We start from the raw sequence: 21,806 nt of genomic DNA on the forward strand, positions 1-21,806 counted from the left end.
GAATATGCCATGTGAGGAAAGAGACTACAAATTGAAACAGGAGAGCCAAGAATGTCAAGCGGTTGGAAATTTGGAAGAACAGGCAGGAAGATGGAGAAACAATCATAGCTAAGTTTTACAGAACTTACTATTCATCATGGGATATTTTTAAGATCTTTAAATATTTTGAATATTAAAAACAATCACAAGAGGTAGATAATATTATCGACATTTTATAGAAGAAGAAACTAAGACACAGGGAATTTCAGTTGCTCAAGGTCATAGTGTACAGCAGAGCTGGGATTTGAGCCAAGTCTGGATCCAGTGGTCCTTAACATTCTTGAAACACTAAACAATGTTGCCTCCCTAGAAAAACCAGTAAGAATTGAAAAGGAGGTGGCAGAGATGAAACTGATGAGCTGTGGTAAGGTGAGTGGTGATTTGAAAACAAATGCTGTAAACCATGTTTTTTAGAAATGCTTGTTCCTCAGTGCTGTAAAGAACTAGCTCTTGAACATAAATTTAATTCCTCAGCAACGCCATTTTTACTTTCTGCAGAAAGGGTACACTCGCCAGCAGTTCTGCCATGAGAGTATGCCGAACAAAGGAGACAGGGTCATTTATAACCTGACGCGTCCACCTTACTGCTGTGTCTGGTTTCTATTGGCTGGAACAGGACCTCATATTCTGTATTTGTCCTGATTGGCTAGCAACTTAGAACTTTTTAAAACAAGCAAAGGCAGAGGAGAACAAAGGAAGGAGGAAGTAACTTGTGGAATGCTGAGAAAAGTAAAAACACCTTCAAATAAGGAAGAGGAACAGGCTATGACTTAATGCTTGCTTGGACCAGTATAAGCATGAGAGGGCAAATATTTAGGCTAAATTGTAGGAGCTAAGAACATAAAGTATGTTGATTTCTTTATTATGGCTAGCAGATATTTAAGAAAGTTAGCACAGGTCTTTGAATAAATTTTGCTTCTAAGAGAAGTTACTCATTTTTCTTAATTAGATGGGGAGGAAAGTCTTTGAAGAGGAACTTTACTTTTTACAAGGCTCAACCTTTGTATTTGGCCTATCATACTCCTTGATGGATTGTAGGTCTTTCCATTAAAGGCAGAATCCTGCCAGGCAATTAGAATTCCAAATGATTCAACCCAGTATTCCAAGATTAGGGGCATTCACTATACATGAGACACAGTTGCACCTTTCTCCCCTACCAAAACAAATGTAATAGATAATGTACTTTATATAAAATAGCATAACAAGTGAAACAGTAAATAGGTGAAAGAATAAACGGCAACTATATCCAACCAGATATTCTAAAATATAAAGTCCTAATGTTTTCCAATGAAAGGCAAAGAGCGGAATCATGGGTAACTTGTGCTAATCTTAAATAAGAAGCATAATAGTGATTGGCTATACAATGAGAATGTTAATGAAAGGCAAGTATCTTTTCCTAAACCTTACAGACAGGTACACTTGTCTCATATGGTGTTAGCCATATAGGAAAGGTTCATTTCAGCAGTTGATAGCCACATTGGAAGAATATGAGTCACTGAAAGTGCTTCAGCAACCAAACTGTGCTTTCCTCAGTTTGGGTGCTCAACAACGTCTTTGGTTTGAAGTAGATTCTCTCTTTCCTACAATTGTCTTTTGATTTACAGCAAAGACTTTGTTTAAAAAATAAACAAACTTGGGTGCACTTAATGTTGAAACATATACCAGATGTTAAAATGCAAGTTTTACTGACGGTCAAGTAGGTGTGTCAGGTACACATGAGATACCCTGGGCCTAGTTAGAAGCAATTCTACAGAATGAGAATAACAGACTCAGCCAATAAAATATGAACTAAAAGTTGCTATTAAGTAGTTGTAGTAAGTTGTAAAATATAAGAGTGGAATTGCATTTAACTAAATGCCTACACTAAGGCTTAGAAGTAATCCTTCCTTCCCTCCCTCCCTCCCTCCCTCCTTCCTTCCTCCTCCTTTCTTCTTCTTCCCCTCTGTGGCCCAGGCTGCAATCTACTCGGCTCACTGCTGCCCGCGCCACGGACTACCTGGGACTGCCGCCGCGCGCCACCGCTGCCGGCTTTTTCTCCTTTGCCTGCAGGCGCGCGTCCGCCATGTTGCCCACGCTGCTCGCCAGCTCCTGACGCCGAGTGCTCTGCCCGCCTCAGCCTCCCGAGGTACTGGGACTGCAGACGGAGTCTCGCTCACCGGTGCTCGGTGTTGCCCGGGCTGGAGTGCGGTGGCGTGGTCTGGGCTCGCGGCGGCCTCCGCCTCCCAGCCGCCTGCCTTGGCCTACCAGGGTGCTGGGATTGCAGCCCCTGCCCGGCCGCCGCCCCGTCTGGGAGGTGGGGAGCGTCTCTGCCCGGCCGCCCCTCTGCCCGGCCTCCCCATCTGGCAAGTGAGGAGCGCCTCTGCCCGGCCACCCATCGTCTGGGAGGTGAGGAGCGCCTCTGCCCGGCCACCCATCGTCTGGGAGGTGAGGAGCGCCTCTGCCTGGCCACCCATCGTCTGGGAGGTGAGGAGCGCTTCTGCCCGGCCACCCATCGTCTGGGAAGTGAGGAGCGCCTCTGCCTGGCCGCCCCGTCTGGGAAGAAGTGAGGAGCGCCTCTGCCCGGCCACCCCGTCTGGGAAGTGAGGAGGGCCTCTGCCCGGCCGCCCCGTCTGGGAAGAAGTGAGGAGCGCCTCTGCCCGGCCGCCCCGTCTGGGAAGTGAAGAGCGCCTCTGCCCGGCCGCCCCATCCGGGAAGAAGTGAGGAGCGCCTCTGCCCTGCCGCCCTGTCCGGGAAGAAGGGAGGAGCCCCTGTGCCCGGCCACCCCGTCCGGGAAGAAGTGAGGAGCCCCTCTGTCCGGCCACCCATCGTCTGGGAAGTGAGGAGCGTCTCTGCCCAGGCACCCCGTCTGGGAAGTGAGGAGCGCCTCTGCCCAGGCACCCATCGTCTGGGAAGTGAGGAGCGCCTCTGCCCGGCCGCCCCGTCTGGGAAGAGGTGAGGGGCGCCTCTGCCCGGCCACCCATCGTCTGGGAAGTGAGGAGCGCCTCTGCCCGGCCGCCCCGTCTGGGAAGTGAGGAGCGCCTCTGCCCAGCCGCCCCGTCTGGGAAGTGAGGAGCGCCTCTGCCCGGCCACCCATCGTCTGGGAAGTGAGGAGCGCCTCTGCCCGGCCACCCATCGTCTGGGAAGTGAGGAGCGCCTCTGCCCGGCCGCCCCGTCTGGGAAATGAGGAGAGCCTCTGCCCGGCCACCCATTGTCTGGGAAGTGAGGAGCGCCTCTGCCCGGCCACCCCGTCTGGGAAGTGAGGAGCGCCTCTGCCCGGCCACCCACCGTCTGGTAAGTGAGGAGCGCCTCTGCCCGGCCGCCCCGTCTGGGAAGTGAGGAGCGCCTCTGCCCGGCCACCCACCGTCTGGGAAGTGAGGAGCGCCTCTGCCCAGCCGCCCCGTCTGGGAAGTGAGGAGCGCCTCTGCCCGGCCACCCACCGTCTGGGAAGTGAGGAGCGCCTCTGCCCGGCCACCCACCGTCTGGGAAGTGAGGAGCGCCTCTGCCCGGCTGCCCCGTCTGGGAAGTGAGGAGCGCCTCTGCCCAGCCACCCACCGTCTGGGAAGTGAGGAGCGCCTCTGCCCGGCCACCCACCGTCTGGGAAGTGAGGAGCGCCTCTGCCCGGCCGCCCCGTCTGGGAAGTGAGGAGCGCCTCTGCCCGGCCACCCACCGTCTGCGAAGTGAGGAGCGCCTCTGCCCGGCCGCCCCGTCTGGGAAGTGAGGAGCGCCTCTGCCCAGCCACCCACCGTCTGGGAAGTGAGGAGCGCCTCTGCCCGGCCACCCACCGTCTGGGAAGTGAGGAGCGCCTCTGCCCAGCCGCCCCGTCTGGGAAGTGAGGAGCGCCTCTGCCCGGCCACCCATCGTCTGGGAAGTGAGGAGCGCCTCTGCCCGGCCGCCCCGTCTGGGAAATGAGGAGAGCCTCTGCCCGGCCACCCATTGTCTGGGAAGTGAGGAGCGCCTCTGCCCGGCCACCCACCCTCTGGGAAGTGAGGAGCGCCTCTGCCCGGCCGCCCCGTCTGGGAAGTGAGGAGCGCCTCTGCCCGGCCACCCACCGTCTGGGAAGTGAGGAGCGCCTCTGCCCGGCCACCCACCGTCTGGGAAGTGAGGAGCGCCTCTGCCCGGCCGCCCCGTCTGGGAAGTGAGGAGCGCCTCTGCCCGGCCACCCACCGTCTGGGAAGTGAGGAGCGCCTCTGCCCGGCCACCCACCGTCTGGGAAGTGACGAGCGCCTCTGCCCGGCCACCCCCTCTGGGAAGTGAGGAGCGCCTCTGCCTGGCCGCCCCGTCTGGGAAGTGAGGAGCGCCTCTGCCCGGCCACCCATCATCTGGGAAGTGAGGAGCGCCTCTGCCCGGCCACCCCGTCTGGGAAGTGAGGAGCGCCTCTGCCCGGCCACCTATCGTCTGGGAGTGAGGAGCGCCTCTGCCCGGCTGCCCCGTCTGGGAGGTGAGGAGCGCCTCTGCCCGGCCGCCCCGTCCAGGAGGAAGTGAGGAGCGCCTCTGCCCGGCCGCCCCGTCGGGAGGAAGTGAGGAGCGCCTCTGCCCGGCTGCCCAGTCCGGGAAGAAGTGAGGAGCGCCTCTGCCCGGCTGCCCCGTCCGGGAAGAAGTGAGGAGCGCCTCTGCCCGGCTGCCCCATCTGGGAAGTGAGGAGCGCCTCTGCCCGGCCGCCCCGTCCAGGAAGAAGTGAGGAGCGCCTCTGCCCGGCCGCCCCATCTGGGAAATGAGGAGAGCCTCTGCCCGGCCTCCCATCGTCTGGGAAGTGAGGAGCGCCTCTGCCCGGCCACCCATCGTCTGGGAAGTGAGGGGCGCCTCTGCCCGACCACCTATCGTCTGGGAAGAAGTGAGGAGCGTCTCTGCCTGGCCGCCCCGTCTGGGAAGTGAGGAGCGCCTCTGCCCGGCCGCCCCGTGTCTGGGAAGAAGTGAGGAGCTCCTCTGCCTGGCCGCTCCGTCTGGGAGGTCTACCACGGAGGCCAGAAGCAATGTGGGGGCTGGACGTGGTGGCTCACGCCTGTGGTCCCGGCACTCTGGGGGGCGAGGCGGGTTGATCACTTCGGGCTAGGAGTTCGAGACCAGTCTGGCCAACTTGGCGAAACATGAAAAATACAACAGACAAACCAACCAACCAACTCAGTGACAACAAAACAGGTCTACCCTGGAGTCATACTCTAATTTTTTCTATTTTCCTCCCTTTCTGATCCTTTATCCCACTTTCTTTTTCTTCCTCTTCCTACTCCCTCTTCTTTGTCAAATAGAGGATTGAGTTATTATCACTGATCCATATAAAGTCCCTCTCTCATTTATTTTAACTCCCACCCCCCACTTCTATTCCCCGACTTCCCATGTGTAACCTTCCTAATATGTTTGATACGCATCTTTTTGTTTGTATGTATTTTTAGAAAATGTTTATTGTTTTGTGTGCAAAAAAAATTAATAAAAAAATAAATAAATAAATAAATAAATAAAAGAAAAGAAGTAATTCTGACTCTGCTCCCTGTGCATCATCCAAAATTACAGAGCAGAGGCCGGGAGCGGTGGCTCACATTTGTAATCCCAGCACTTTGGGAGGCTGAGGCAGGTGGATCATCCGAGGTCAGGAGTTCAAAACCAGGCTTACCAACATGGTGAAACTCCGTCTCCACTAAAAATACAAAACTTAGCTGGGCGTGATGGCGCTGGCCTGTGATCCCAGCTACTCGGGAGGCTGAGGAATGAGAATTTTTTGAACCTGGGAGGTGGAGGTTTCAGTGAGCCAAGATAGTGCCACTGCACTCTAGCCTGGACGACAGAGGGAGACTCCATCTCAAAAATAATAAAAAAATAACATTACGGAGCAGAGCATTCCATGGCACGTGCTTTAAAATCTTCAGTTTTAACAAGGCCGGGTGTGATGGATCATCCCTGTAGTCCCAGCACTGTCGGAGGCTGAGGCAGGAGGGCTGCTTGAGCCCAGGAGTTTGAGACCACCCTGGGCAACATAGGAAGACCATGTCTCTACAAGTAATAATTTTAAAAATTAGCTGGGCATGGTGACGTGCACCTATGGACCTAGCTTCTTTGAAGGCTGAGGTGGGAGGATTGCCTGAGCCTGGGAGGTCAAGGCTGCAGTGAGCTATGATCACTCCACTTTACTCTGGCCTAAGCAACAGAACAAAACCTTGTCTCAAAAAAAAAAAAAAAAAAAAAGTTTTAACATAGTACAACTAGTTATTTGTCTCATATCATGTTTCTCAAAGGATATCCTGCATCAATGTTCAGAAAGATAGTCCACTGAGAAGCAGCCAGAGACAATTAGTAATATCAGAGAGATTTCCATTCATATAGTTAATATTACATTCTAGCACATAAAAGCTTAACTCTCCATTATTTGGAAAAGCCATCCATTCAGATGGAATTTGTATTTCTCAAGGATTTTTCCAGTATCTGAGGTCTTGGAATACAGAAGTACCAACAACAAGGTCATTTCCAAAGGGTGACCTGACCCCCGGAAGTCATTCAATAGTTTATTTAAACATACAGAGCAATGATTATAAATATTATCTAGAGATAGCTTAATGTAATAAGACATTAAAATAAACATTAATGGGCAGGGTATGGTGGCTCATGCCTGTAATCCCAGCACTTTGGGAGGCCGAGGCAGGTGGATCACTTGAGGTCAGGAGTTCAAGACCAGCCTGACCAACATAGTGAAACCCTGTCTCTACTGAAAATACACAATTAGCCAGGCATTGTGGCACATGCCTGTAATCTCAGCTACTTGGGAGGCTGAGGCAGGAGAATCACTTGAACCTGGGAGGCAGAGGTTGCAGTGAGCTGAGATCACACCACTGTACTTCATCCAGGGCAACAGAGCATCTCAAAAAAAAAATAATAATAATAATTAATGTATAATTCAATCTTGTTGACAATCTGTTGATGCTAAAAAGCAGTACATAAAATATAATTACTTTTATACGATCATACCAATTTTGCTACTGTTTTTCTTCAGTTCTCTGGTATAGGCAAGTTCCAATTTTTTACCACCTTGAATTTCACTTGTCTCCTAATCTAGGAGTATCAGAAAGTATCTGCATTGTGGTTTTCATCCTATTAATCTACTCAATTGTCAGTGATTCAACACTTGTTATGGGTACGATTTCCCTTTACCAATGTAGACGCAAAAGAGTAGAACTGTAGATTATATACAGTAACTATAAAAAAATTTTTCCTTGTTCTACTTTTTAACTGAACTTTTGGAGTGTATTGTGGAAAAAAAGAAGGGACTCTGTATATCTGTACCCTTCATCAATGCTGACAGTTTTTTTTTTTTTATAACATGCACAGTTTAAATTCCACTACACTCATGAAAAAACAAAGGTCTTAGGTTGGATTCCCTAGTTATTAGGAATTCCATAACTACCTATTTCCCAATCTCTTTTGCCAATATTTTTCATCTTAGGCTTCCTGTGAATAATACATTCTCCTTCTAGTTCTTCTCCCTGACATCCACTTTCGTCCCCCAGTGTCCATAATTCTCAGAGGATTCCTTGACCAGCACATCCAGATTTTTCTTGCTCTCTACAAAAAAGGATCAACTGTAGGTTCCAGACATCAAAGTTCTCAGCAAAATACAAACTATAAAGAGTTATATGGAGATAAAAGACCCAAAATAAAATTTGGAAGAGAGAAGCATACTCAAGGTCTCTTCTATAAGAAAACAGTAAAAGAGGAAAGAAAAGCAGAGGTGGTTGACAGGGGTAAGAAAACCACACTGATTGCTCTAAGTATTTGCATAAAGCACTTGCAAAACATGCATTATAACATTTTGGCCATATATAAGGTGAATCAATAACTGATATTAGATCCGTTTTTAAAGTAATGGCGCATTTCAAAGGGCAAGAGAAGCCCCAAATGCCATGGTCAGGTGCCAAGTCCTGCCCTCCATACATGTCACTATCCATTCACATCCTTTTTCTGTTTTAGCAGGCCACTGTGCATTCTAAAATGCACTCTAAAGCCGACTTGATCTAGGATGAGGTGGGTTCTCAGAAAACTGGGGCCTTGGTACTGTAAACCTGAGCAGTCAGGGTTCCAATGCAGTCCAAGGCTGCTTTCCAGTCCAGGCTAGTGGGAAATAACACAGTTATAAGGAGTAAAACATAAAAGTCTCCAACACTTTTTCGGGGTAAGGCATGATCCCTATAGTCCTGCTTTACTGGAGACAGAAACTGATCAAAAGAGAGTGCCTTCTACCCCCTGGGACTCCATTATTTTCCCATGATGCCCTGTGCCACACAAAGGATTGCTATTATGAATAACATGGTCACATCTACACCAAGTTTGTAAACATTATGTAATTAAGGGAAAAGCTCTAATTTTTTTTATCTCATTTTATTGGTAATATAATCTTCCCTTTGTTGCAATATACCACAAAAACAACTGGTCTATTTCTAAAGCATTTGAAACTGAAAATGGTTTAAAATTACAATAATGCAAGTAGGCTGTATAAGTATACCAGAAGGTGCAGGGTGACAGAGGGGAAAGAAGAAATCTGTGGTTTATAGTTAGACTCCTGGAAACTACATATAAAAATTTGGTCAATTAAATAACTTTATTAATTGAGTCAATGAATAGAAATCACACAACTCCCTAGTGCAAACTGCACACATCACTGCCATTGGAATTGTTGAATTATTCGTTGTTTTTTTTTTTTGAGAGGGAGTCTTGCTCTTGTCACCCAGGCTGGAGTGCAGTGTCACAATTTCAGCTCACTGCAAACACTGCCTCCCCGGTTCAAGTGATTCTCCTGCCTCAGCCTCCTGAATAGCTGGGATTACAGGTGCCCACCACCACGCCTGGCTAATTCTTGCACTTTTAGTAGAGACGGGGTTTCGCCATGTTGGCCAGGCTGGTCTCGAACTCCTGACCTCAGGTGATCCACCCACCTCAGCCTCCCAAAGTGCTGGGATTACAGATGTGAGCCACCGCGCCTGGCCTAGAATTGTTGAATTATTCTAAGCTCATGAAATATCTCTAGAATATTCCATATGCCTTCCCATCTGCTATTACTGAATGCTTTGGCCACTTTCTTGCCAATGTTCCTTACAGACATTCTTTCACCTCTGATGAGGTACTGACTAATAACAAGAAATTGTGGGCACTCAACAACTGTGAACTGATTAACCTTACTAACCTGTATGTGAACTTCTAAAAATAAGGTGTATAGTTTTTGTGAAATCCACATATAGTTAACACCTAGTACAATGTGCCAACCACTGTGATAAGTATGTTACCTATAATAATCCTCAAAACAAGTCTATGAAGTGAGTACAAACAGGAAGAACACTGCGAACAAGAGAGTTCACGTAACCATTACTTAGCAATGATTAGTTTTTATCTAAAATGTCCACATGCAGCCAGGAGAATATCTAAACATACAATAAAACAAAAATAAGTTTACTACAATATTTTTTCATATGTAATAATACTGGCTCCTCATTAATGGAAGAAAAATTCTGTTCTCCTTTCTGATTCATGTACCCCAAATTAGTTCAAATTTTATCTGCTAGTCAAGTTCAAAAGGAAGAATAAAATAAAATCTTTCTTTTAGAATAGGTATAGCTAACTTGTTGGCCTTGACACCCAGATGCAGTGGGATAAATTAGGCCACAAAAATCTAAATGGCCAATGGATTCATACCACCATTCTGCATAGGAACTTTCTGGACTTTTTTTTTTTTTAAACTCTTTTATTACCACTAACCAGACAGTTTCCAAAACAGCTAAAAGGGAAAAGTAAAATGGGGGCAAGGTCAAAAGCTGCAACGTATAGTATGAGTTTTTCTATTTGAAGAAAGGCTGAAGAACCCATACGAGGACTGGACCCTCCTAGAAAGTGTGAAAACTTAGAGACTTAAGAAACCAGTTAAAGTTATATGAGATTCTGTGAGAAATGGCAAATTACAGGATAGACAAAAAGCACTACTGTTTTTATTATAGGTCATACAAGGGCTTGGACATCCACAGGATTGTATCTTGTAGAGAACTATTTAGAAAATGCTAAAATACAGATAAAAATAGGTGTTGCTCTTATGCTAGTTAACAAAAACTTACAAGCTATAATTGGCCTAATGGCTATTTGCTTTAGGAAAGAAGATTGGAGAAAGACAAGTCCACATTACCTTTAGGTTAACTTTTGTAGGCTCCCACCAGTTTTCACCTGATTTATGACACTAGCATTCTACTGATATTCTGCTTCCAACTCTTCAGTTCAACCTTTGCATTGTCATTAATCACATGTAAGTATAAAGAACCTTCTACTGTTTGGTTCCTCATTACTCACAGGATAAAGGCCAAACTCCTTAGCACTGCATATCTACCCTGTCTCTTTTCCAGCTACTCTCCCAAATGTGCCATTCATGTGCAGGTGCTCCCTTCACAATCTCCATCCTGTCCCTGACCAAACACTATCCCTCACATACTTCGGTCTCTGTGGTTGGTCAAAGCCCAAACCCACCCCATGTGTCACAGTGCCTGCAGGTGTAGACCTCACTTCCTTAAAATGCCACGCAGTTTCAGACCTGTGTCCTTGTGTATGTGCCCCATCTAGCTGGAATGCCCTTCCCTCTATTTCTCTGCTTCATTAAATTCATCCTGTAAGACTCTGTCTTAAATCTTCTGGGACGCTTTCCTGATACCCTCACCCTTGGATGGGTCAGAAGCTCTTTGCATACTGCACTGTATTCCCCCACTAGACTAATGAATGAACTGCTTCATCACTTTCTAGCTAAGTGACCTTGGACAAGTTCATTAATTTCGCTGAGCCCATTTCTTCATGTATATAATGTTGGTATTAATTTGCTATCACTGTAAAATAATGAATGTCAAACATCACTTTGTAAACAGTGAAGTACCATGCAGGCATTAACAATTTTATCAAAAACCAAGAGAGCACACAGTATTCTTGGTGAATATACTTCAGTTTAATCTAAGAGTAAGATTCATCTCTTGGTTTCCGTCCCCTCTCCAAGGATACCCTGAATTTTTATCCAACTTTCTGACTCCACTAAGTCCTGATACTTCCATCTTCAGGAAAAAAAAATCTATGATGATGTTTAAGTCATTTGAAGGAAACACCGAGTGGGAAGTTCTGAAAGGGTCAGGATTTTCCTTTTCCTCATCTTTCTTAATGCCTTCACAAGAGTACCGTTATGCACATATAAATATTCTGAATATGAAAGAACTGAATGAATATAAACATACCCTACCTTTAGTGAGTTTATAATCTAAAAAAGTGAATGATGTAACAGATCTCACTAAATCTGACCTTATAAAAATGGTAATGAATGCCTTTAGTATCACCTTAATGTGCAGTAAGAAATTAAATTTCCTGCTATTATTTTATTTGGTGATTTGACACACGTTGGAATTGCTATCTTAGTAAGTCATGCTTAACATATGAATGTTTTAACATTATCAGAATCACTGATGCAATTCAATACCTAGTTATTGAATATGTATTGCACTAGGCCCTATCAGAGTACAAAGATAAAGGTGATGGGCTCTGCCGATGGTAAGGTGCTAAACATACAGAAAGGAAGCTGTCATCAATCCATCTAATTAATAGAGGGCAGAGTGTTGTATGGAGGATCTAAGGGTTGTGACAATCAATGAAGACATCTGAGTTAGGGCATTGGGCCCATGAAAATTAGAACTGTATATTACATATTATAATACTGGTGGTCAATAACTTCTGTGACTATTGAATATCTCCTATATATTACATACGTAATATTTGCTGCATGCACTGGCAGATATTTATGGTCACCTTCCTCCTATTCTAACTACAAACCCATCTGTGTTGTTGTCTAATAAATACTGTTAACACTCATATCACACATAAGTACCAACCATAGTTCCAAGCCCTTGAGGTATATTTTCTAATTTACTTTCACAACAATCCCGTGAGGTAGGTACAATTTCTCCCCTTTTACAGATGAGGAAGACGGGGCATAGAAATGGTAATTTTTCAAGGTTAAGATGCAAAGACAAAAAATATGTAAATGAGGACCTAAGAGACAGAATCCAGTATTCCATCGAGGGAGCGGAGCCACTTGCCAGAGCTGCTTCACGCAGTGCTTTCCACCTCTCCGAACACACCCAGTGGGAACAACCTATCTCCTTTCCCGCCAGGGATTCTTTTACTTTTCCTGAATCCATAACTAAGCTGTTGATTCTCGAGCAGATCCTCTCAAACCTTCCTACTCCAGAAGACGTGCCGCTATTTAAATCATACGCTGTTTAGGGTAAATGAGACCGAACCAGATCCCCAGGTGGATAAAGCTGGTAGGATCACGAAATTAAACCTCGGGCTGCGGATCCGGTCCTGGATCACTTCCAGGGGATGGCAGCAGCACCCGGCTCACCCAGGAGGCGCTACCCCCGAAGGTATCCAGTCCTCCTGACCCCAGGCAGCTTGGGTTTTGCCATCTGCTCGTTTATCCTTCACCTGCCGACGCTCCCTGCGCAATCTCCATCCTGCCCCAGCCAAACGCCAGGCCTCACGCGCCTCCCTCTTCGCGGCTACCAGTCCCAAACCCACACCGGTGCGCATCGGCCCATGCAGGGGCAGCCCGTCCTGCCCTAATCCCGGCCCGCTACTCACGGTTCCAGTACACCGGGTAGCACTCTCCTTGGGTCACATCCACCTCGTAGAGGCCGCCCCGCACGCACACAGGCTCGATGTTCACCAGCTCCACCATCTCCGGCTCGTGCCCCGTCGTACTCTGACAGAAGCCGCAGGCGCGGTCCTCATCGTCATCTTCTCCGGAACTGGAAGCTGGGCCCGTGGGGGAGCACACATGGTCGCCGTCCCGGTCCCCACCCTGGGGCCGGGCACCCGTGGTCTGCAGCAGGGTCCGGAAGGCGAGCTCGATGCGGAGCGAGTCGTAGCCGATGAAGGGCTTCCAGGTCTTCTTGTCCTCCTTGTAGAACCAGCGTACCTCCTCCGGGCCCAGCTCTGTCACTACCTCATAGCGGTGCCGGGCCGCCGGGCCACCAAGCCGGGTACGTTTCCTTTCCCCAGGGGCCCCTCCTGTCGCCCCGCCGCCCCCCGAGTTCGTCGGGACCAGCGGAGGCTGCTGCGGCGGGTGCAGCGACAAGGAGCTGCCGCCGCCGCCGCTCTCGCCCTCGCTGTAGTAGCGCAGCGAGGAGCCCGACTCAGCGGAGCTGAAGTCATAGTTCTCGTCACTGAGGCAGGGGTCCAGCGCGAGGTGGTGGTTGTGGTCCTCGGTACCCGGCGCCAAACGCAGCCCGGGTTCCCCGCGCAGCAGGGCCAGGGGCACGTCGCCGTCGCCCGGGTCCCCGCCGGGCAGGTGCTCGAAGCAGCAGACGCCGCCGCCGAACGCTGGCCCCGCGTCTGAGTCCAGCTCCCAAGCGCCGCCGCCGCCGCGTCGGCCGTTATGCTCGGGGCTCCGTGGGGACCCGCGGCCCGGGTAATTCATGCTGTGGAGACGCCGCCGGCTGCCCGGCGGCGCGCGGAGCCGTGACCCCCAGCGCTTCCGCTACACATTCAACGCCGCCGCCCTCTCCACCCAAGAGTTTCTAATCTTTCAAATCCCGACTCGAGCTGCGGCGGCAGCGGCGGCCGCTCCGCCCCCACGAGACCCGCAGCCGCCGCAGCTGCGTTCTGCGGCCGGCCCCATTGTCACGCAGCCCGACGTAGGCGGTGCTTCAGCCCCCGCCCCGCCCCCCGGCCGCGCGCGCCGCCCCGGAAGCCCGGGCTGCACCGGCGCCGCGGGCGGCCGCGCCCCCTGCCCCTCTGGCTGGGAGGGCAGGGTGGCCTCAGGTCGCTCGCCGCTCTTGGGCCTCCTCGGCTCCCTTCCTCCTTCCCTGCGGTCTTCATGCACAGCTGCCTCGGTCCCCCCCTTCTGGAGTTCACAGCCCAGATGTGGATAGGCTTTACCCCACTCATCTTTACAATGTGGGTCATGAGCCCAGAGCCTTAAGCTACGTGTCAAGAGGGCCCCGGGGTGTTGGATTCAGCACTGCTTTTTTTGACCTTAGGCCCTACTGCGGCCTCGCCTGGACGTTTTGTCACCTGGCCCTGGTCCCTCCAGACAGAACCAGGACGCATAGGTGGGTGGATACGAGGGCACTCCACCCCACACCCATCACTCACCTTGGTGTCACCACTCCCACTGGGAAACTGGAATCTAAACCTTGCTTCATATGCCATCTCATATTATTACTTATCTTTTGATGCTTGGATTTCCTGTTTTCTCAACCTCATTGCTAGGCTCTTGACGGAAACCAAGTGTATGTCAGCCTCTCCCACACAGTGGGTGCGCAATCAGTCTTAGTTGATTATAATGATGTCAAGTCCAACCAGCTGTGGTAAAGAGTATTAGATTGACAGGTAGAAAACAACCAGGTTCTAGATTTAGCTTTGCTAACCAGCCACAGGCAAATCACATAATCTCCCTGATCTTTTTGGTTTCCTCATCTGTAAAATTAAGATTCTTGGACCAGATGATATCTAAAGTTCCTTCTAGCAATGGAATTCTATGAACTTTAAGGTTTCTTCCAGATTTTTATGCATCTCAGATTCTGTAACTCATATTCTGGGATCAAGGGATCAAGTTGAATACAGAGGCTCCCTTATGTGGGTCTTCTTTATTTAAAAAAATTATTTTATAAGCACATCACCCTATGTTGAGAATCCAGAGAAAAACCATCTCCAACCTCAGTGTTTTCATTTTAAGAATAGACAGTCTTCACTGTTTCTTTTACTCTCCGGTGGAATCAGATTGGTAGGGCAATTTTTCTTGCTCCTGAGATGTAACCTGTCAGACATTATTACTCTGTCATTATTTAAATCAGGACCATCTGAAGTTTGTACAGTGCCTTTGTAGGAATTTGAAAAAAGGCATTGCTTCCTGTGGGCAGATACAGAGCGGTGTTGGAGTTCATGGCTTGTCAAGTAGAATACAGGCTGGATTTTCCACCCCGATTAGTGCCCTTAGCTGGTTAACCTTGTGCAGTGAACAACCTATCCAATTGTATACTGCAGCTCTGACTGAAAGCATCTAAGATAAGGACCCTCTTTACCACTCAAAAAAAATTTCTGAGTACCTGATTCCCAGTTGCTCCCCCAATATTTCTATTGACAATATGCAGAATATGATATTGGATATGAGCTTTGGTCTATTTACTAGCATTCATTCTACAGGGTTTGAATAGGTGTCTGGCCACCTATATGCCAGGCACCTCTATGCTAACTTCTACTATAAGAGAGAATGGGAGAGAGTGAGTTCTTTCTTCAAGGAACTTACAGCCTAGAGGGGGATACAGACAGGTAAACAGATACATTATATTATAGTACAGTATGAAAAGTACTATGAAGGGGATTATAAATAAGGAATATCACAACATTTAAAATATCTCTATTCCTCTATGTTTCTTGACAGAATGTAGCCTAACTATATAGCTATCTGGTCAGATTATTTTGGCCAGATTTTAACTCTTGACTACCCAATTTCCATTAACATTATCCTCTGTTAAAAAAAAAAAAGTACTAAGGCCGGGCGCGGTAATCCTAGCGCCTGTAGTCCTAGCATTTTGGGAGGCTGAGGTGGGCGGATCACAAGTTCAGGAGATTGAGACCATCCTGGCTAACATGGTGAAACCCTGTCTCTACTAAAAAAAATACAAAAAATTAGCCGGGAGTGGTGACAGGCGCCTGTAGTCCCAGCTACTCAGGAGGCTGAGGCAGGAGAATGGCGTGAACCAGAAGGTGGAACTTGTAGTGAGCCAAGATCGTGCCACTGCACTCCAGCCTGGGCGACAGAGCGAGACTCCGTCTTGGAAAAAAAAAGTACTTTCTGCTTTGCATTGAATGAATGTTTCTATTATTTTTAAGTGTGCTTATTTGGTTATTTTGAGAAGATTATCCTCTTGTGGTTTCACTGGGGAAATGCCACACTCTTTAGGTAGAGTGATCATTTTTGAAGGAAATGTTGATTCTCAACACAACCCAGGTGGCAGAAGAAGGGAATCCTAGCTTCTCTGCTGACCTCATTATCTTGGTCTAGAGCCAGGTGTGTGTAATCTTTTGGCTTTCCTGGGCCACATCGGAAGAAGAATTGTCTTGGGTCACGCATAAAATACACTAACACTGATGATAGCTGATGAGCTTAAAAAAATCACGAAAAAATCTCATACTGTTTTAAGAAAGTTTATGAATTTGTGTTGGGCCACATTCAAAGCCATCCTGGGCTGCATATGGCCCATGGGCTGCAGGTTGGACAAGCTTGGTCTAGACCTTGTTGAGGGGATATGTCAGTCAACATTTTGTGGGCTGAGATTGCTTCTGCCCCTTGGAAGTGAGCTTGGGCTATGGCAGACCCATATACTGGGTCCCAGGCTGACAGTGCCCAGAAGATATTTGAGAGCAGAATATCTAACTTCATGTGACTGCATGTGTTTATTTCCTTTTTACTCCCTAGCCATATCAAGGCAAAGGTCATGATGTTGTTTTTCTCAACTTTTCTGCTTTAAAAAGTCATGTTTTATCTAATGCCTCCTGTTCCTACTCTCCTTTTGCTTTCTAGATCATCTTCTCAGGTAATATGATCCTGACCAGAGGGAGATAGGTTGGGGCATCTATTCTAGTCCCCACCTGCCAGAATAGGTGTCAGGTGGCTCCTCACCACTCTACATCATTAGTGTGTACAATGGACACAGCATTATCTGAACTTCCATGGCTCTATATAAAGCATTCCATTGTATTTTAATAATTACCCAAGACCAGGCCTCTTTCACGTAAGGCAAATAAGTGTGATTGATTCAGACTTCTGGCATTACTGGGCCATGCTGCCGCAAGAAACAGGTGCATGTGGAATCAAGCCTGACGGAGTTATTGGTGTGGAGAAAAAAAAAAAAAGAGGTAAAGCCAGTTGGTTTGTACTGCAAAAGACTAAAACGGCTCGTCTGTGTATCCTACCACCTTCCTGTCCCCATTAGGCATATGGCAAGAGCTATCTGGTAACAATGGCCATCTCCTCCACGCGTCTCAAAGATGTTTTAGTGCAATTGTGTGCTGTCTTTCCCTTTTCTTCTTTTCTTAAAGTTTGTCCCTGTTACTCATTTTATTATTTTAGAGATAGGGTCTTGCTGTTGCCCAGGTGAAGTATAGTAGGCCAATCCTAGCTCACTGCAGCCTCAAACTCCTCAAGTAATCCTCCTGCTGCAGCCTCCCCAGTAGCTAGTATTACAGGCACAAGCCACCATGTTGTTCATTTTAACCTGTCTTCACCCTTGTAACGTTAGGGATCGCTTGATGCCAAGTAATTTATCCTAAGCCAACATCCCACACCTGCACTTGAAATAGCTTCATCCAAAGTGTATGATAGAGGACATCTATTTCGAATGAAAGAAAGAGGGCAGACATAACCATGCCCCCATCTGCTGTATCTCATGTTTGATAAGCCATCCACCACACCTTAAATTTTATTTCACTTTTTATTTTTAAGATTACCACTTATCCAGTTTCTAAAGATGAGAGTGTTTTGTTTGATGCCCTGACTAAATGAAACAACAACCTAGACTGAAGCAGGGAACATTCACTGGACATTTCAGGCGCTGTGCTAGGCTCTACAGTGAAGCATTCACAGTCTAGTGGGGTCTATAAATAAAACCACAATGCCGACTTTTAAGTTCCTATGAGGAATATAATTGTAATGCCACTATAGCTGCATCACTACCCCAGGGTCATTCTCTCCCTACAGACAGATCAATAAACAAAATCAAATTACAATCCAAAGGAAGCAAGGTGGGCAGAAATAACGTAGGGATTCATAATGAATAAAGTCATTAATCCTTCCTTTTATTCATTCAACAAATATTTATTGTCTAGTGCTGTTGTGTTTTTATTTTTAACTGAAATCACACTTAAAATATAGAATTATGAAATGCATTTACTTAAAGATTTATGAGAGGCCTATCCACAAAACCATACTTACCAAAACCCTATAAAAATGTTTTCTATTCCTTTTGGAAATAAAGGTCAATGGTGGTGAAGGTATATATTCAAATGAAAGAAAGTATAATCAATACAACATTGATGCATACTCTGTGGAGGCAGCCACAAAATCCTCGTCAGCTTGTGTATATCAGACTGATTTGGCCATCTTCCTGCTCTTTCATTATAGAAAAGTGAGTTGGGCCATAGCTATTGGCTGCTGTGAGGCCCACATTATGCATCCATTGTAGATGTATTTAATGACTTCTGTGCTCTAGGATTTTTTCCTACCTCCATAGGTAAGTTGAAAGTACATATTTGTTCACAGACTCATATGAGCCTTCAATAAAAAGTAATTGATAATCATAATATGGTGCTGAGCAAGACTTAGAGGCAGCACCTTGCATATGTGTATTTTCATATGTAAGTAAAAAGGAAAGAAAAGCGAAGCTTTGTTCCAATAAGGATTTATTTCCACTAGTGTAACTGTCAGTAATTTGCTGAGCATTTAAAGGACTGAACGGCAGAATTGATTTACTGTTTTTGCAACTGCTGCTTAAAAAAGTATGTTTATCCTTACATCATAAGTCAGCAATTCATTTAAAGTTGCAGCTTGAATAAAATATGATTCTAGGCCGGGTACGGTGGCTCACGCCTGTAATCCCAGCACTTTGGGAGGCCAAGGCGGGTGGATCACAAGGTCAAGAGTTCAAGACCAGCCCGCCCAACATGGTGAAACCCCATCTCTACTAAAAATACAAAATTAGCTGGGCATGGTGGTGCATGCCTGTAATCCAGCTGTTCAGGAGGCTAAGGCAGGAGAATCGCTTGAACCCGGGAGGTGGAGGTTGCAGTGAGCCGAGATCGTGCTACTGCACTCCAGCCTGAGCAACAAGAGTGAAACTCCATCTCAAAAAAAAATATATATATGTATTTATATATATATATATATATATATATATATATATATATATATATATAATTCTAGACTCATAAGCTCACAAATTTTTTTGTGGGTCTCCCACTGGGTTATTTGAACCATACTAGATAGCCATTAGGATAATACCATTAATAAGTGTAAATGGCATGGTAGAAAAGCAAAATTCTTCAGAAATTTTATCTTCAAGGTTCAGCAACATGTATTTTAAATATGAGAAATTAGTAACAATGGCCCTGCATTTGTGACTCCTTCACTTCTTAAGTTTAGAACATCAGATTCATACTAATTCTTAATCATCTGTAAGAACTCACAAATAGTCCATTTGATTATTCATATTACTCTGCTTCTCGGGTTAACAGTTATAAACTTTGATCACTCATGTGACTGTATTTCTCAGGTTAGAAATTATAAACCTCTGGGCCAGGTGGATCATGCCTATAATCCCAGCACGTTGGGAGGCTGAGGCAGGAGGATTGCTGGAGCCTAGAAGTTCGTGACCAGCCTGGGCAACATGACGAAACCTTGTCTCTACCCAAAACAAAACAAAAAACAAAAACAAAAATTACCCAGGCGTGGTGGTGTGCCTATAGTCCCAGGTACTCAGGAGGCTGAGGTGGGAGGATTGCTTGAACCCGGGAGGTGAAGGTTGCAGTGAGCTGAGATCATGCCACTGCACTCCAGCCTGGGTGAGAGTGATATCTCATCTCAAAAAAAAAAAAAGAAAAAGAAAAGGAGAGAGAGAGAGAGATTAATTATAAACCTTAAGAAGATATAGAGGGACAGTGTATTCGTTTCCTAGGGCTGCACTGCATGGTTTAAAACAACAGAAATGGCCAGGTGTGGTGGCTCATGCCTGTAATCCCAACACTTTGGGAGGCCGAGACAAGTGGATCACCTGAGGTCTGGAGTTCGGCCAACATGGCAAAACCCTATCTCTACTAAAAATACAAAAATTAACTGAGCGTGGTGGCAGGCGCCTGTAATCCCAGCTACTCGGGAGGCTGAGGCAGGAGAATGGCGTGAACCTGGGAGGCGGAGCTTGCAGTGAGCCGAGATCGCGCCACTGACTCCAGCCTGGGTGACAGAGTGAGAGTCTGCCTAAAAAAAAAAAAAAAGAAAAACCATGCAAAACAACAAATATATGTGAGAAAATGGGAGAAAAGGGAAAATTGAGGTTAGAAAAATAAGAAATCAGAAATAAAACATACTGGGCAAAGCCCTATATATTTGTAAAATAGAGATGGGCCACAGTTAGATTCTGAGCTTTCCAGCAGATTAGCTATGTGATTCATAGTCTCAATCAGATGAAAGTTAGTTACTGATATTTGTTCTTCATATGTAAGCAAGGGAATAAAGCATTATTCAGTAGAGGGAATTACTTATTTTCATCTTTAGAATTTTAGATGAAATATAAATTAATAAATATATGTATTTTTTGAGAGAGAGTCTCACTGTCACCCAGGCTGGAGTGCAGTGGTGCAGTCTTGCCTCACTGCAACCTCTGCCTCCTGGGTTCAAGTGATTCTCGTGCCTCAGCCTCCCGAGTAGCTGGGAGTACAGGTGCCTGCCACCACACTAGTTTTTGTTTGTTTGTTTGTTTTAGTAGATTTGAGGTTTCACCATGTTGGCCAGGCTGTTCTCAAACTCCTGACCTCAAGTGATCCACCTGCTTCAGCCTCCTTAAGTGCTGGGATTATAGGTGTGAGCTACCACGCCTGGCCTGATAAATATATTATTGTAATACTTTGCTACAGATATTCTTCTCTTTAATTTCTCAGATAAGTCATAGATGTTTCAAAAAATATTTTTGGGAAGCCAATGGGAGAGAGATTATCTTTCCTAAACCCTTACTGACATAGATGTAGGTATTAAACAATATAATCCAAAGTGTATTATCTCTGTTTTGAAAACCAAGCAAGAACAAAAAACCAAAACCAGAAAAACTAAAAACAGAAAACTATTCTATAGTAGAAAATATCTTGATCTAAGAATGAAAATAGCAGAATGGTTAAATAGCCTATTGTACTTCATGACTATGGAACACTAGGGAAAGAAGAGCTAAGCTGGACATGGTGGCTCACGCCTGCAATCCTAGCGCTTTGGGAGGCTGAGGCGGGTGGATCACCTGAGTTCAGGAGTTCCAGACCAGCCTGGCCAACATGGTGAAACCCTGTCTCTACTAAAAATACAAAAAAATTAGCCGGGTGTGGTGGCGGGTGCCTATAATCCTTGTTACTCAGGAGGCTGAGGCAGGAGAATCGCTTGAACCTGGGAGGCAGGGGTTGCAGTGAGTCGAGATCATGCCATTGCCCTCCAGCCTGGGCAACAAGAGCAAAACTCTGTATCAAAAAAACAAAAACAAAAACAAACAAACAAAAAAACAGCTAAAAAGAATGTACTGGCACAGAAAGAACTCAAAAGACATATTATTTATTAGGGAAAAATGTCAAGTTACAGAATAACCCATGGTTTGATCTTATTTTTACATTAAAAACACAAATATTCCCACACTATCTGTGTGTATATATACATATATGCATATATTTTTATATGTTTACCTACATATATGCAAGTTGTTGATAAAAGGATATGTTTGAATGGATATGTTCCAAAGTATCCACATAGTTAATTCTGGATGGTGAGGGGGAAATAAAGGTAGACCTTAAGTTCTATATCTGAACTTTATATGATGAGCACATATTTATATGTTACTTGTAGAATTAAAAATAGCTTTTAAAAATAACTAAAATAGGCCAGGCATTGTGGCTCACGCCTGTAATCTCAGCACTTTGGATGGCCAAGGAGGGGGGATCACTTGAGGTCGGGTGTTCAAGACCAGCCTGGTCAACATGTTGAAACTCCG

General features: G+C 46.3%; 1 protein-coding gene across 5 annotated transcripts in view; it reads right to left on the reverse strand.

Moving 5' to 3' along the window:
• Window positions 1–13,711, reverse strand: part of DDHD1 (DDHD domain containing 1) — a 122,607-nt gene extending 108,896 nt beyond the window's left edge. For all 5 annotated transcript variants that reach the window (XM_030810666.1, XM_030810653.1, XM_030810658.1 and 2 more), the window contains exon 1: window positions 12,649–13,711. In XM_030810666.1, the coding sequence (XP_030666526.1) occupies window positions 12,649–13,486 (838 nt within the window). In that variant the 5' untranslated portion in view covers window positions 13,487–13,711. The remainder of the gene's footprint in view (window positions 1–12,648) is intronic.
• Window positions 13,712–21,806: the final 8,095 nt, after the last annotated feature.

This window comes from Nomascus leucogenys, chromosome 1a, assembly GCF_006542625.1.
Source record: "Nomascus leucogenys isolate Asia chromosome 1a, Asia_NLE_v1, whole genome shotgun sequence".
NCBI classification, from domain to species: domain Eukaryota; kingdom Metazoa; phylum Chordata; class Mammalia; order Primates; family Hylobatidae; genus Nomascus; species Nomascus leucogenys.